The sequence below is a fragment of the Pteronotus mesoamericanus genome, unplaced genomic scaffold (genome assembly GCF_021234165.1).
Source record: "Pteronotus mesoamericanus isolate MK-2021 breed Mesoamerican mustached bat unplaced genomic scaffold, CSHL_Meso_final contig_55, whole genome shotgun sequence".
In the NCBI taxonomy this organism is placed as follows: Eukaryota; Metazoa; Chordata; class Mammalia; order Chiroptera; family Mormoopidae; genus Pteronotus; species Pteronotus mesoamericanus.
Genome location: NW_026555198.1, coordinates 3,707,994 through 3,725,988, shown reverse-complemented (window position 1 = coordinate 3,725,988; position 17,995 = coordinate 3,707,994). Strand labels below are relative to the sequence as shown.

General features: G+C 38.1%; 1 protein-coding gene across 1 annotated transcript; it reads left to right on the top strand.

Annotated features, from left to right (window-relative positions):
- Positions 1 to 1,616: 1,616 nt before the first annotated feature.
- On the top strand, positions 1,617 to 4,353 carry CUNHXorf66 (chromosome unknown CXorf66 homolog). The gene is made up of 3 exons (XM_054579599.1): positions 1,617 to 1,704; positions 2,384 to 2,555; positions 3,579 to 4,353. Exons 1-3 carry the CDS (start codon positions 1,617 to 1,619, stop codon positions 4,351 to 4,353), a joined length of 1,035 nt encoding a protein of 344 aa, XP_054435574.1.
- Positions 4,354 to 17,995: the final 13,642 nt, after the last annotated feature.

Genomic DNA, 17,995 nt, shown 5'->3' with positions numbered 1-17,995 from the left:
ACTGAGTGTTTGGGCACTACTTAAATTTTGTGCCAGAGGGAAGTGCCTCATGGGGCCTCAGCTTAGTTCTGGCAACAATAAAAAACAATAATAACATCTGAAGCAAAAAAACCCAAGATTTTAAAGTACAACTTTGGGTACAATTTTAATCAAAATTCTACCCAGAATTTGAGTGAAATAAATTCTAACATGCCATTCATGTGAACCTACAAATAAAATCATATAAATTTATGTTAAAGTAAAAAAAGTAGCGCTTCTCTATTCATTGTGAAAATGAAGTTAATATTTAAATTCCTTTGAAAGTTATTTCTGAAATAGTGGCTTTAAGATATTGTCAATCAACTGTCTGTCCATACTGGAAAAAAACCTGATTTAAAAAAGAATTGACAGGTGCATTCTTTCACTTTACAGGAATCACTCAAATTAAGAACATTTTATTCAAAAAGGAATAAAGAACATTTTCCTGCTTTAGGAGTTTTTTCTGGCTTTATTGAGATATAAAGGTATTTGGGGAGCAGGATTAGAGTTTCAGGGTAAAAATAATTTGTATTTTCCAAAAACTACTCAATTTTGTTCTTTTCCTATGGTCCCTATGAAACGATGATTTCAAAGACTGCTCCTCTTATAGGCCATGCTTTTTCATCTCTTCTCTATTCATTTTGGAGATGAGGAAATAGACTTAAAGAAAGGCCTTTAGCACACAACCTTTTTATAAGGGTTACCCTGCTTACCCATTCCAGCTTTATTTCCACCTATTTCCTTCCCCTATTATTCACTTTGGCCGTATTATAAATATTGATTTATCTGTCTGCAATACAATATTCTTGCCTTCCTTTCTGGGTTCAAGGAATTCCTGCTCTCATTAAACAACAAATTAAAAACCTCACCTCAGCTCAACAGTCATCTCCTACAGGATTCCCTACTCTGAATACATACTCGTTTTGTGTGCTACTATACCCTGCACAGCCTGCATGACATTATACACCCACACTCCCCAGTGATTGCTTATTTACATGTCTGTTACTCCATTCAGATTTCAAACTTCTTGAAGACAGAAACCATGTCTATTTGGATGTTTAGTACCTAGTGCAAATCTTCCTGTCACATAATACACACACACTGAACACTTTTTGTAGTGAATGAATGATTCATCCTTGCTACCTCTCTATCCCTCATGCTCCATAGCCTGCCTATCATCTAGTTCTGTCCACTATCAATCTATTTCTCAAATTCATTGATTTTTCTCCATCTTCACCACCACCACTCTGCTTCAAGCTACTATCTTCTATCACCTGGAGCACTGTAACAACCTCGTAATTGTCTTGCTACTTTCTTCCACTTGTGCCTGTTCAATCTATTCTCTATACAACAGCCTGGATGGTTTTTCTAAAATGCAGATTTTATCATGTCACTCTCTAGTGGCACCCCATTTTTCCTAGAATAGAATCCCATGTACTTAACTTGACCTACATGGAAGTTCATATGTCTCCATGGTGAGATTATGTTGTCAGAATATGACACAAAAGATATGATGTCATAAACCCCTAGAACAGGCTGTACCATATCAAATACAGCAGTTTCCTTGGGAGAAGAAACATTTGAATGAAGCCCTGGACATGGGCCTCTTCATTTATGTCCTACTTTTGTTCATTTGGACAAGTACTTGTTTAAATGCAAACCGAAGTAATGGATCTTCTACTACAGGTATGAACCCAACCTTAAAACCTAGAAATTATTATTGTATTATACATTTAAGCACCTAATTAGACAAGCTAGCTGTGTTTAAGAAACCTGCTGTTTCTTGGATGTTACCATTTAGTAAGTCTTTAAGAATTTCTAGGACATCAGAGGGTTTTTATTCTGTGTGAAAAATCCAAGCAACATAGGAACATAAAGAGTACAGACATACTGTCTCCCTTCATTCTCCTCCACTCAATCCACCAACCCCCATTCCCAACCAAACTACATAATAATATGTGACTGAATTTGGCATGGTATCTAACACATAGTAGGTTTCAACAAGGGTTTTACTTGTCCCATCCTCTTTCCCACTATACACACACACACACACACACACACACACACACACACATTAACACTCAAGTGCATTCAAACATGCAAGACATACACACACAGTCAAAATCTTAAGTAATGGTGTAAAAAAGCCATGATGCAGGGGTAACCCAGGTAATTATGCTGATTAGCCAGATATCTCCCAGACGTGGCTTCTGGACTGTGGCTAAGAATGTGACAGAGGGGAGAAAATGACAATCAAACATTTATGTTTTAAAAAGCCAAAGAGATTTGATTTTGACCTATAGTGGCAAGCGACTATCAAAATGGAAGAGAACTTGGTAACCTAACACATTTTCTGGTAATACAGTCTCTCCAACAGGAGCTAAAGACTTTGAACCAACAACACAGACCAAAATGAACGATTTCAGAAGACATCCATATGTTCATATAGCTGGTATTACGTGCACAGCTTTTATCATTATCTCTTTTTGTTTTCTCCATTATAATTGTTTGAACGATGACTTCCCCAAAGCAGAAGCGTAAGTTTTACACCTTGAGTTAAGAATTCAAAGGGTGTGTGTGGGTGTGTACATATAGTAGGTTTCATTGTTGGAATGGTTATTTAATGTTAACTGTAGAATTCTAAAGTGCCACCCAACATCTTGTGGGTGGATACCTACACTTAAATGACATCAGTTCTTAAATATTCACAGGTACATTATCAACTGTAGCCAAAGCTGTTTCCTATTCAGGGTTCGGCTGAGCCCCAGGCTATTAATTTCATTATAAATTGAGTCTAGGAAAATAGGGCATGACTATCCAAATAAGACAGGGATAATGAAAAAGGGGAGAGAGAGTTGGTCTGCATTCCAAAGACAATGAAACATTTTGGATAATCTACCATTTTAAGATGTATTAACATGAAAAGTTATTCACTGTTCTCATGATTTCAGTCACTGTCTCTCATATAGGAGGATGAGTCTGGCCCTAATGTAGTGGTTTCCTAAATATTTCCCAATCCAAGGACTGATGACTAAAATATACCACTGCTTTTAATCTTTTAACTTTAGAGGAATATTGTGAATATAAATATGCATGGATAGATAACTTGATGTTATAAATATAATAAGAAAACAATGACTTTGGTCTAAAGAGGTGCTTTTTTTCCTTGTGACAAGTTGTGACATTTATTTATCAGTTCCGTATCAACTTGTGGCTTTTTTATAAAAAGTTCAATTTCTGCAATAAGTGAAATTCTCTTTCTCAATAGTAGATTTAAAACAACTTTGCATTATTCCATATGTAGACTATATAGTTATCTAATGTGGTTGAAACAGTAAAATACTCTGAAGAAAAAGCAGAAGCATGAATTCAACAGGAGTTCATATCTGTAACCTGAGTCATTGCTTTCACCACACTCCAATCCTTACTGTGTGCAATTTTCCTAGTAGAGCCAAAAAAAGACCAAAAGTCTAAACTACACAGTAGCCTATGTTTTCTGGTGATAGCAATAACACTCGTTTGTTTTAAATTGTCATACTCCAAATTTTCTATATTTACAGGATCAAGAAACATGTAGCAGCCAAGCTATCTAAGTCATCCATAATGTCATTCAGTAAATACAAGAAAGATGATCTATGCATTCCAGAAAAACAACCTATGCTATCTGATGTTGACAAGTTATCTGAGCCTTCAGGTCCAGAAAAGTCATCATCCAGTTCAGAAAATAGAATCAGTTCCTCGAGTCTGGAAAATTCATCTGTACTATCTAGTACAGAAAATTTCAACAAAACATCAAATCCCAAAACAGTGTCCAGAAAGTCACATAGAAAATGCAGTCTACCTAAGTCCCATAAGCTAGCTCATGCCCATAAGCTAGGCAGGCAAGTTCGTTCATCCCATCCAAATAGGGCAGTCAGGCCACCGTTGCTAGCTTGTCTACAATATCCACTCGGGCCAACTGAAACACCTTGTCCAACCTGTCTGCAAAATCAAATCCCACTACTAAAGTCATCCAGTTTACAGAAATATACCAAGTTCCCCAGGCATCCTAATCTAAAAAGGTCATTTAGTACAAGTATGGTGGACATGTTATCTAAGTCTGAGATAGTCAACTCTGGTCAATTCTCTGGGGGAAAATGCTTTGTTTGCAGAAATATTTCTAAGTCTTTGGTCAATGATACTTCTGAGACCAAGAAGACAAATGCTAAAAACCCACCCCTTTCATGTGAAATGAAGCCTTTCCCCAAGTCCTTTAATAAGGCAGATTCCAAAGACAATGCATTCTATGGCAATGATGGAGACAGTGAAAGGGAAATAACCATTATTTGTGAGTAAAACTTGATGAAGTCATTCTTAATGTCACTCCAAGGAATTAAGGACTCAATAAAAATAAAACACCTATGAAGAAGCAAACTTATACCAGCTATTTTATGCCCACTATCCTTAAGATAGACCATACAGAGGGAAAATCCACTTGGCAATCACTATGAAGATTAGTCCTATCCATCTTGGAGGCAATTTATTGGAAAATATTAATTAAATGCATTGCAAAACAAATGATTTTATTGTAATTATTATTGCATTTTAGAGACATAATGCTCTTTTGATGTATCTTATTTAGATCTGGTCACTTGGACGGGAACCATAAACGTACAAACATACACAAATCTAGAAAGGAACTGAAAAATGGGTACCCTGGATTCCTACTTCCCTTAGATTTGCCCTCAAAGTCCCAACCCAATTAAGTTTATTTTTTAATGTTTACATAAGTCCTCACAGTTTAAGATTATCTTTCTATAGTGCTCCGTGCTTGGCAAAAAATGACTCTGTGTGCTTGGTTCTGGTGAGTTGGGGTAACTCCTGATAGCTATTTTGTAACACCACTGCTTCCTGTGACTGCGACGGTAAAGTGTGGCCCCAGCCTCCAGCATGCACACCTGGGGCTCCAGTATACCAGTCTAAGTGTTCCAGTCTTCATAACTCTCAACTAGACTTTTCATCCCTTTTGTTACCCTTCAAAATGGTAAAAAAGAGATTTCCCTTCTGTACATTCTCAAAAGGTCCCAGTTGGAGGTCTGATCATCTACCCATTTTCCCTACATGGTACCTCCTCACTCTGAGTGGGTTGGCGGGGAGTGGACAGGGGAGAACCTTGGAGTTATAACCTCTAACTTCCCCACTGAAGAGATGTTATTCTTGACTTCTTCCAAGGGCATGGTTGAGAAAAGCAGGCAAAGTCCTGAATTCCCAGCTTATAGTCTAATACAGTAGAGTTTGTCCCTTCATATCATCTACCAGGCATAAGTTAGATGCAAGTAGCTGGCTTGTATTGAAGGTTGCAATCAAATTTGCTGATTCACTGAAAGGACTCACTCACAAGACTTAATAGCGGGTTATACTCATGGCTAAGGTTTATTAGAGCAAAAATAGGCCAAGAGCAACAGCAAAAAGATATGAATCAGAAGGAACCCAGAGATATCACGCACATGCTTTTGAGTACTTTTCTGTCTAGGGCCACCCACGACATGCTTTCTTTCTAGCAACAAACTAGAATAGCATGTGCAGAATGTCTCTGCCCAGGAAGGCCTGTTTGAGCCTCTGGGTCTGAGGCTTTTATTGAAAAGTGATCACATAGGTAAATCATGCTACATGACCAGCCATAGCAATTGAAATTCAGGATCCCAACAATGAAACCAGATGCACATCATAAATGCTGATATCTGTGCAAAGTAAATATGGACAGGCTAATATGGCATGGTCCATTGCTCCACATGTATAAAACATAATAATCAACCATTAACATAAGATACTCTGAGAGCCACATTCCGAGAGGTTGGCCAATGCTCAGTCATGGTTCCAGGTTCCCTCGAAGACATACAAGGACTAAACAACCACACTGCTGCGTTAATTCTTTCTCACACATCACATATTTTACTTAATCTACAACAATCCCCCCGTTATACAGGGACTTATGTAAGTTAACTGAAGTTCTCCAACATATAATAAGATCACATCTAGTAATTGGTTAAATTAAGATATGAATCTATAATTAGCTTGTGCTCGAATTTTCCTTATGCCATACTGTTTTCTCGCTACGAGCTTCTAGGGAACCTACTGTTGTTCACAGATCAACCAATTCATTGGTATAAGCAAAACCCCTACTTGATTTTGAATCAGTCTGGGCCATTCACTCAGTTTTTCGTGGGTATATAATGATGTCTTATATTCATTCAGATCTGACTTCTCCATGGCCCCTGCCTCTACTGGTAGTTCTGCTGGTGGGGTCTGTACCCATAAGGTCATCATGAGATTCACAGATGCCACTAAGTAGCTGCTTATATGTAAAAGTTTTAAGCAATGATATATGCATATAAAAAACACTGTGGGAAATGACAGACTTGATTTTCTACTGGTATTACCCTTTTTAAAAAGACAAACTGTAGCCCGGGCTGGTGTGGCTCAGTGGATTGAGTGCTGGCCTGCAAACCAAAGGGTTGCCAGTTTGATTCCCAGTCAGGGCACATGCCTGGGTTGCAGACCAGGTCTCCAGAGGGGGGCACATGAGAGGCAACCACACATTTCTCTCCCTCTCTTTCTCCCTCCCTCTCCTCTCTAAAAATAAATAAATATTTTTTTAAAAAATGTTTTAAGAAAAAGACAAACTGAAAAGGGTTGCAATTGTTTGAGGTTAGCCTGGATTTTTAAAAATTCACAAAGAGAAGCAAAAGTTCTGGTCTAATTTTTAAACTATTTACTATGAAAAAAAATAAAGATATACAAAAGTAAAGCAAGTAGAACACCCATATAGGTAAGCATTGCTCAGATTCAGCAATTATTGCTACATAGCCAATCTTGTTTAATTTATACGCATCCACTCCCCTTCACATTTATATCTCTAAAAGACACAATACCATTATCTCACCTAAAAATTAACAATAATTACTTGATATCAATTATCCAGTCAGTATTTGAATTTCCCCATCCCTCTGCTAATTTTTTTTTTTTAGAGAGAGAAAGAGGGGAAGAGAGGGAAACATCAGTGTATGGTTGCTGCTCTCAGGCCCCCTAGTTGAGACCTGGCCCACAACCCAGGCATGTGCCCTGACTGGGAATCGAACCAGCGCCCCTTAGGTTCGCAGGCCGGCACTCAATCCACTGAGCCACACCAGCCAGGTCTACTCATTTGTTTTATGGTTGCTTTGTTCAGAGGCAGTTGATCAGCATTTGACAGCATCTAAGACTAAGACTTTAAAAATCAAAATTAGAATTTGATTGGGTGATCTGGTTTCTTATTGTAGGATGATTTTGGAGTTAATCTGAGCTGTCAGTAGCCTGGAAAATACCAAAAGTCAAAATCGTATGGTTTCCAGATTAAATGTAACTGATGTCTGGGGAGGTAAAGCCAAATAATCTATACTCTATTCTCTTTCCCATTTTGAAGCTAGAAACTTGTAATACTTTAAAAACTGTGAATATTAATATCTAATAAGGTGATTAACTGCCAGTGGCAACTAATGACAATGGTATCTTCAGAAAAATGCATGCATACATACATGAGTATGTATGGTTTTTTTAAACCATAGTTAATTATAGAGTAGGAGTCTATAGAATATTTGAAGCTCATTTAATATACAAAATTCTAAGTGAATTAATAGGGTCTTCATACATAAAAACAGTATAACATATATAATAAAAATAGGTACCAAGAGTCAGAGAAGAATTTTAGTAAAAACACAAATTTACCAGTCAAAACTTGCCTGGGATAATAATTAAAATAATTAAATCCTACCATTCTAATAGATAGTCTCTAGTAATTTTTGGTAATGCCTTAATTTAAGTAAGAGTCCGTAATTTCTATTTTTTGGTCTGTTGCAGCATTGTCTCATCTCTCACAGTACCTTACTCCTTCCTCCTCTCTCACTCTTTCTTTCCTTCTGTTCAGCAAGTCAGGACCATACGCTCAGTCAACCCGTGGCTTCTTTCCATTTCAGTTCTCCAGAGGGCACTGGGAAGCCAATTTTAAGCATGGCCTTTCCTCTCAGAACATCTGCACTCTGTTTCTATAGAATCCACCTTCCTTACACTCATCTCTGAAATCCATGCCTTGCTTCTGGCTGTGGAGTCAAATGAATTATATTTATCTCATCTTATTTAGTACATCTCTTTGTAAAAACCCATAACCTTACAAAAGTCCTAAAAGGTCAGATATCAAACATTTCTCAGATATACAAAAGTGGTAAAAACTAGGTTTATAGTTGTGACTTTGGGAAATTCTCATATTATTATTCATTTATTTATTTGTTTATTCTCATATTATTCATTTATTTTTTTTATTTTTCCATATGAACAACTGTAAACCTACTTTTGCCAACCCTTGTATTTTCTACATGAAATTATATAAGCATGGAGCTGAAAGGATGCTTAGAGATCCTCTCTCTCCTACTCTCCTGTGGGGAAGGGCAGCTGTGAAGAGTTGAAGGAATGCTCATTCAACTGATTTATATATATATCAGTTTTTATCATTTAGTTTCTTTTTCTAAAGCTCATATTTTGTTGCACACCTCTATTGTACAGGTAATGTGGATCAAGTTTTATTTGAGCATATAAGGCCTGCCACACAAACATCCACACTGAAACACGTTCGTAAGGAGTGCTTAAATAAGAGGACAAATAAATCCAAGAGATGCTGCAAGGAATATGTGGTTTAAGAGTAATGGAATACCTTGGTATTATGGGTTGAATCGTGCCCCCTCCCAAATTATTACTGAAGTTCTAACTCCAGTACCTCAGAATGTGACTATATTTGGAAATAGAGTCGTTGCAAATGAAATTAGTTAAGATGAGGTCATGCCATAGAAGAGTGGACCCCTAATCCAATATTACTGGTGTTGTTATAAAAAGGGGAAAGTCAGATCTAGACAAGCAGAGGGAATGCCATGTGAAGATCAAAGTTATGTTGCCACAAGCCAAGGAACTACCAGAAGCTGGGAGAAGGGCCTGGAAAAGATCCTTCCTTAGCACCTTCAGTAGGGGAAGAATATAGTCCTTGATCTCAGATTTCTAGCCTTCAATACTGCAAGATAAAATATTTCTCTTGTTGCCCTGACCAGGTGGCTCAGTTGATTGAATCATAATCCCATGCACCAAAAGATTGCAGGTTCAATTCCCAGTCAGGGCACATGCCTAAGTAGTGGGTTCAATCCCTGGTCCGAATGTGTACAGGAGGCAATTGATATACATTTCTCTGTCACATTGATCTCTCTCTCTCTCCTTCCTCCCTCTCTAAAGTTAATAAACATATCCTTCAGTGAGGACTAAAAAAAAAAATTCTCTTGTTTCAGCCAACTGGTACTTTGTTATGACAGTCCCAGGAAACTAATATACTTGGTGAAGTTTGCTACTGCCTTAATAATAGTTAACTTCAGAATATTACCCTGGCTGGTGTGGCTCAGTGGATTGAGCACCAGCCTGTGAACCAAAGGGTCACAGGTTCAATTCCCAGTCAGGGCACATGATTGGGTTGCAGTCCAGGCCCCCAGTAGGGGGTGCTTGAGAGGCAGCCACACATTATGTTCTCTTTCTCTCTCTCTCTCTCTCTCCCCCCCCTTCCCTTCTCTAAAAAAATAAATAAAATATTTTTAAAAAATAAAATAGAAAAATAAGAGGGAAGTACTAGAGAGGAAGTGTCCTTTCACACCCCAACCCTTGCACTGACTCCTCCTCACCGGAAAAAGTGACTAATCTGATTGTACAGTGTTTAACATGCATTAGGTTACATATCACTACTGGGTAAGGTCATTGTCTTGAAGGGTGATTTGTGTTTGTCATGCTTTCTATACAACCTCTGACCAGGTATGTTATGTGAGGCACACCTGGGGTCCTCATTCATTTTGCTGGTTGGGTAAGTGGACTGGAGTGTACTTTAAAACTCTCTTTCTCCCTCTCTCTCACTCTCTTTCTCTCTCTCCCCTCCCTCCCCCACACTCTTCCTATACACAGGAATATGCAGGTTGTAGATACAATTTACGTGTTGAGTTGGAGGCCGTTTTCTTAAGTTGAAAGTCTAAGCTGTATCTACATTCTACCTCTTAGCAGCACCCAGTGTTTGCTTATTGGGTCTTAGCCAGCTATTATGAATAATTCAGTCCTTTGTAATCAGTACCATGGTTTTGATTTGGTCATTGAAGAGGAATGAGTGGTGCCGAAAACCCTAAACAAATCCTACCCAAAAGCCACAAGCCCTGGTCTACACCCCTTCAAATCCTTCTTTTAATGAAATTCTCCCAGAAAAGTTATTTTTTGAGATTGTGACATTTGTTATATATTCATGGTTTTCCAAACACCCTACTAAGTAATGCACATAGAATGAACATTAATCAGACTCTACCCCCCAAAGAGCTTCGATTCTTTTTTGGTATGCATATGTCAAAAATATTCATAGGTTTATCTGAAATACAACATTAATTGGGTCTCCTGTATTTTATCTGGCAAACTTATCCAGGCAGGACAAACAGAGAATACATATGATCAGATTAGATGGTCAGTTTGCTCACCATGACACAACTTGTTGAGGTTTAACCTGGCATGTTCATAGCTCTGTGAGGGACAGACCTTCATATAATGATTTCACTCCCCTAACCCTGGCTGAACCAAAAGGATACAACTGACCTCCTAGGAACCCATAAACTTGCTGGCTATCAGATTTGGTTTCTTGATAATTTTCAGTAAAAGACACAGAGATTCTAGTGAGAGAACTATGTGGGTGCTTGAATTAAATAACATGTAGAGTCCAGCCGGGATGTCATGTTAGTTAGAAAGTAGTTAGAAAGTAGAAGATGATTTTCAAAAGAGGAGATAGAGAATGTAGGAGAGACATTACGTGCTCACTGAGAGAAAGAGCAAGCAATTTACCACTTCTAATTCCAATCATTCTGTGGCCTAACTGTACCTCACAGACCACACATGTATAATAGGGTCTGTTGTATTCTTTAAAAAGAAAAAGTTTATTGATGAGAGAAAAAACAACATCGAACACTTGCTTCCCATATACACCTCAACTGGGGATTGAAACTGCAATGTAGTTATGTGCCCTGACCAGGAATCAAATCGGCAACCTTTTTGGTGTACAAGAGGATGCTCCAACCAACTGAGCCACACCAGCCAGGGCTCTTGTATTCATATAATAAATTTCTCTTAAGATAGATTGACTGAGGTTCTACTCCTTGACACCACTGATCCTTGATGAGATATGGGATGACCTTTTAAGGTTAGAACAAGAATGCCAGGCAGTGAAAGACAAATACCATATGATCTCACCTATAAGTGGAACCTAATCAACAAAACAAAGAAGCAAGCAAAATAGGAACAGAGTCATGGAAATAAAGAACGAACTGACAGTGACCAGAGGGGAGAGCGGGAAGGGAGGTAAAGTGGGGAAGAAGGGGAAGGGTCAAGTCAAGAAACATGTAAAAAGGACCCATGGACAAAGCCAACGATGCAGGGGGAGGATTGAAAGTGGAAAGTGGGGGGTGGGTAGGGCAGAGGAGAGTAATAGGGGAAAATGGGGACAACTGTAATTGAACAAGAAAAAAAATTTTTAAAGATTTTATTTATTTATTTTTAGAGAGAGGAAAGGAGGGAGAAAGAGAGGGAGAGAAACATCAATGTGTGGTTGCCTTTTGAGCACCCCCTACTGGAGACCTGGCCTGCAACCCAGGCATGTGCTCCACACTGGGAATCGAATTGGCAACACTTTGGTTCACAAGCCGGCGCTCAATCCACTGAGCCACACCAGCCAGGGCTAAAAAGTCAGAAAAAAAGGTTTTTTTTAAAAAAATGATAAATGGTTTTCATCTCAGGTAACTACGCTTGATCTATTCACATAATTGTATAGAGGGCTGAATTGCAAAAGATTATGGTATTACTTCCAAATGCATGACAAAGAATGCCAAGATTGACTAGCACTGTCTGCTATGAGCAGGAGAACGGTGACTGGCAGCATATGTGCCATATATTTGCCATCCCTGCAGTTGAGGAAGAAATTAAAATAAGCATATGTCTTCCTCTAAAAGGTGCCAAAGGTCATTATAGAACTACATTGTGGAAATATGAGGTACACAGAAAAAATCTATATATATATATAATTGTATCAACTATAATAACAGCAATCTGTGGAACTTTTGCCTGTTCCTATCTGTTCTTTATTTATGCAATCCTTAGTTTCTTTCTATGGAAGGTCACCAATAGAAATTAATATGAATCAATTATTTTCCTGGCAGGCTTCATTTGGATTATGTTGATATTTAAACAGTTCAAAAAATATGTCCAGTCTATAAATAAATTCTCTGTACATTTGCAATCATGAATATTGTTTATGATCTGAGCCAAGAACAAAAGCCGATTAAGGAAATCATCATATATTCCCGAGGCAGCTGTGGTTTTAACCAAAGAAGATATTGACTTTTCCTACTAAATAATAATAATAATTAATAACAACTAATATTACTATGGCACTTTACAGACTGTTAAAAAGTAAAGTAGTCTCAAATTTCTCTATTAAATACAAATCGCTGATACCAAGGACTTTGTACATATTACAAATATGTACACCATCCAGGAAACATCATTCCTAAACCGGAATGAATCAGTGCAATTATCAAGATTCCCGTGCTTTAGGAAACACCAACTATCTAATAGACTGAGAAATAACTGGGGGTGGCAGCCCAAAGGAGATAAGAAAGGAAATGGTCTAAGTGAATGCTTAAAAAGAAAGAGAACTGTTGTCTGTCAAATATACACACAACCGGTCTATAAGCTTTACTCCACACTTTCTGTGACTTTTTCTATTCCTTAAACATAAGTTCAGTTGTATAACAGTATTGGGATACGGAAGGGAGTGGGTCTGCTGGTGATTCAGGGTGATTAAAGCTGGCTAAAACACCTGTGGAATGCTGCCGGCCGTTGGAAACATGCCTGCCCCATGGCAACGGAAAACAGTCATTAACGATAGGAGATTGCCCAGTAGTTACGGAATGAGAGCTGCCAGAGAAATAGCCTAATTATTAATTATGACTTACAGCTGAGAAGGAGTTGAGACATTGCCAATCGTAGTCTTAGTAGTGTTCTGCAGGGTAGGATCTAATTAACTTCTGGTGAAGAATGACAAGACCATTGTTTCCTTGAAGTCTGTATTCTGTCTTGTTGCCTGGGTGATTAGGACAACCTATAAGTACGTATATACAAAGGGATGAAAGCAGTTTTATTCTGAATGTTAATGAAATGTGCAGTGTAAGTACTTAATTTATTTGATGGGTTTAGTTGGGTTTTTTTATTTTTTATTTTTATTGTTGGGCATTCTCTTTACAACCCAGAATTGACTAGGAATATTTTCATAAACCACAGGAATGGTAGTATGGTGTAGGGAGGGTGGAGTAAAGCGGAGGTATTAAATATTTAAAGGTAGGATGACTGGAGCAGAGAGTAAACTTGGCCTTCCCCATAACTGTAAAGCAGAAATTATTGGGCAGAGTAGTTGGCAGTGACAATGTGATTTGAGCAGCAGTAGCTGAGTGAACCCTCTCTATACAACCAAATAGGTTACTTATTGATACTTAAATCCTATTACCATTAACTCATTACTTTGGTTCAGCATTGCTCATTCACTGTGGTTCTTTACAAACATTAAACATTTTAAAAGTTCCCTAACTCTTAGATTGAAGAGGTTTATCTGGTCTCATCCATCTTAAGGGGGGATTGCAGGAGAGCCCTGGGTTCTGAGGCAAGGGCTAGGAAAAGGCGGTGTTAAAAGTAGGGGGCGTGGAGTTTGAAAATGTGTAGTAGAAACCTCTGGGATGTCTACCTTGCTCACCTCCATTGATTGTCAGTTTTGCTGGGAGTTCTTCTTTTGAGAAGAATCTTCTGGTTTGCTGATGGTGTCCAGTGGAGACAATGCCTGGCCAAGTGAGGATAAAAACAGAGGTTGCCCATCACAAACAGTGTTATCTAATTTGCCTGGCCATAAAGCCTGGAGTGCCCAGAAATATTTCATCCTCTCATGGAAGATGCATATGTGGGATGGAGCCTGATCAGGCTCTGAAGACATAAGTTAGTTTAATAAGCAAGTGGCCCTGATTCCCGTGGCACCTCCTCCTGCCATATTGCTGTCCCTCCCTAAATTCATACCCATGGTCTCATGATAAGTTACCTGTGACCAAATGTCTTAAGATGAAAAATAAATACATGAGCCTAGTTTGCACATAACTTTACATAGTCAAGCTGGCACCACCTGAAAGTGAATGACTGCAGCACTACAACCCCACCATAAGGTGCTCCAAAAAGACACTGGGGGAGTGAAATCTTCCCAATGGACAGAACTTTGAGTCGCACATCTGGATGGCTGGGAACTTAGAAAAAGTTGCTAACAGCAATCTAAACATGGCTACATGGAAACCTGAAATTTTATCTGCTTAAAAATGGCATAAAAATTCAGAAGTAATAAATAAATTATCCAATCCCCTCATTTTACCATGGGGAAAATAAGGCCCGGAGTCTGTATAGATCGGTCCAAGGGGAACTGTAGATTTCAGCCAGAATTGACATCTTCTGGATCTCAGTTTTGGGCTCTCCCCATAACAGCACATAGATAATCACTCATTCCTTTGTCACATATCTTGAGCTTCAACAGTGTGTCACCCTCTTCCCTGGGAAATAGGGATAAATATAAATAAGGCATGATCTCTGCCCTCAAGAAGCTCTTGTGTTTGTTCTGTTTTGTACATGTTTGTGTATTCTAGTCATATCCTGTGACAAGAAATAAGTGAAACAAAAATGGCAAACACTTTTTCAAGTAGAGCAAACTAAATACTTGTTGAAGAATGTCAAAAGGAATTAAAAAATGTTAGAAAGTGAGGCACTAATAACTGTACAACTTAAAAATAAAACAGACACCAACAGAGATATTAATTAATTCAAGATTGGATTTGATAGTTAAGGGGAGTTTGTATCACTATCACCGCTGGGAAGAGAGCCATTTTTAATGGATTTTGATGGCATCCTGCCTGAGTCTTAGTATCTAAATGTTGGCCCGGGTGAGATAAAAATTTGAATTAATTGATTAGAAAGACTGGAGGATGGTGCAACCTACTATTATTTTCAATAGTAGAAAATGGTTGAAATAAGGCTGTTGAATACCCCCAAAATTTGTTAATTTTTAGATCTAAATTTCAAATTCAGTTCTTTGTTTCTTTACAAAGCTCCGTCCCCTTCCCCAATTGACCTTTCTTAAAAAACAAAACAAAACACAAACAAACAAAAACTAAGCTCTGTTCAAAATATAGACTGCACACTCCTGTGCATCCTCTTTCTCTAATAGTTTGATTTACTCTCTCCCCTCTCAGCCTTCTTTCCTGTCTTAGAGGAAAAAGGTTCCCTCCTCCCTTCTCGAATCTGAGCCTCATTTTCTCCAGTCCATCCCATCTTACTTCATTTCACACCCAGCTTTCTCAGTTATTTCTCTTTCTGAAATCTTTAGCTTCCCCTTTCTACAGAATCCTCCTCTCTCTGTTTTTAAACATGTATAGGTCTCATTTAATTTAGAAAAGAAGTTGCTTCATTCTGATGGCCTTCTTAGCTATTGTACTTCTTTCCTTTTTCCAACATCAGACTCTGCAAATGAATGGTTTATACCTATAAACTCCTGCAATCTGGCCCAACTACCATTGAAATTGTACTCTTAAAGCTCATGCATGATTTTTGAAACATTAAATGAAATAGCTTCTCTAAGTTTTGATTTCCCTTGACCAATAATAGGTTTTTGAGGTTTAGAGCATTTTATACAAAGCTCTAATATCACACTTTCCATGCATACTGGACACTTTTATTTGAGCATTCTACTGTTATTTCAACATAGTTAAAACTGAACTCATAATTTTCTCCACTGATATTCCCCCTGAATGATTTTCCTATGCATGACTGATGGTAAGCTCTATGAGAGCAGGGATCATATCTCTCAAGTACATTACTATACCTCTGTCACACTGCTTGGATATAGTCAACATTCAAAAAACATTTCTTGGACCCTGGCTGGTGTGGCCTCTCTTTCCCTCCCTTCCACTCTACCTAAAAATAAATAAAATAAAATCTTTTTAAAATTTTGTTGAAATGAATAAATGAATAAACATCATTCTCCTAACTCACAAACCTTAATTCCTTATAGTCATTTTGGATTTACTTGTCTCCTTTGTCCCATAGATTAAATCAGTAATCAAATTTGTCAATTCTGCCTACAAATGTAGTGGTTAAGTGTATGGATTTCGAGTCAAGTGGGCCTGTTTGACTCTTTGCTCTATTATTTTCTAGCTGTGAATTTGAGCAAGTTCCCTAACCTTTCAGTTTTTAAATCTATAACATGAGGATAAGAGTGGAAGCTTATGAGGTTAGTAAGAATGAGATAATGCATATAAAGTGCTTAGCACAGTGGCTGGCACATAGCAAGGGTTCAATAACTGATAGCTATTCAAATTACCTTTCACTAGTCCCCAGTGTAAACTTATACTCCCCTAGGGAGGTCTACTTGGTACTTCCTATATTTGCTGTTTCAAGTGGCTAGAATGCTCTTCTCCTTTCAGCCCATTCAAAATGCTATTCACTTACATGTTATATGTCAATTATATGTCAATAAAGATGAGAAAATATTTATTCTTTTCATTAACTTTTATTTTTTTCATTTTTTCTGTATTTTGCATCTAATATAACATTTACATGAGCCATGAAACGAGTATTAACAGTTATATTATATATGTTTAGTAATAAACAATTGGGCTATATAGAAAAACCCAAAGAACAAATAGAAGTATGATTATGGCTAATATTGTTAGCAAACAGGTAAAGACAATTAAGCAAAATGGTTTCTGAGTTCAGTATCAATCCATAGGTATACAGGCTTTGTCAATGTCTTGGGCTAGCTGTCTACCTCTGATGTTAACAGCTTCTCATCCTAGAGTAATCTTTGATGTCCCTTTTTTTAAAAAAAAAGATTTTATTTATATACTTTCAGAGAGAGGGGAGGAAGGGAGAAAGACAGTGAGAGAAGCATTGACTGGTTGTCTCTTGCAAGCCCCCAAATGGGGACCTAGCCCAAAACCCAGGCATGTGCCCTGACCAGGAATTGAACCAGCAACCTTTTGGTTTGAAGACCTACATTCAATCCACTAAGCCACACCAGCCAGGGCTGATGTCCTTTGTAGGCAGAGGCAAGGGTTGGTGTCCATTTATGGTTAGATGCCAGATAAGGTCCCTTCCAACCGGGTTGGAGAATGTCTTTATTTGATGTCCTTTCCAAATTCACCCAATTTGAAATGGGGAAATGGTGGGGCACACTGGACTTATGCTGGTACCTAGCATAGGGTCCGGGTCCACAGGATGGTCCTGGGTGGGCTTCTTCAAAATCCTGCCAGCAATGCCAAGTAAATGTCAATGTAAGAAACATCCAAATTTGCCCTGGCTGGTGTGGTTCAGTGGACTGAGTGCCGGCCTGTGAACTGAAAGGTTACTGGTTGGATTCCTGGGTCAGGACACATGCCTGGGTTGCAGGCCAGGTCCCCAGTTGGGGGCATGCAAGAGGCAACCGATCAATGTGTCTCTTGCACATCGTTGTTTCTCTCCCTCTCTGTCTTTTTCCCTTCCCCTTTCTCTAAAAAGTAAATAAAATTTTAAAAAAATCTTTTTAAAAAGTCCAAATTTTTACAGAATTTTTATGAGTTTATTTGAGCCAAACCGACAACACTGCCAGGAAGCAAGATCTCAAGTGTTCTCTATTAACTTTTATTTTTTGAAAGTAATGCAAATCCATAGTTAAAAGTTAAATAGATTAATAAGACTTATAAATAGAATGAGCAGAACACTACATCTCTTATTTATTTTTAGAGAGGGGAGAGGGAAAGAAAAAGAGAGAAAAACTACAAAGGGTGGTTGCCTCTCA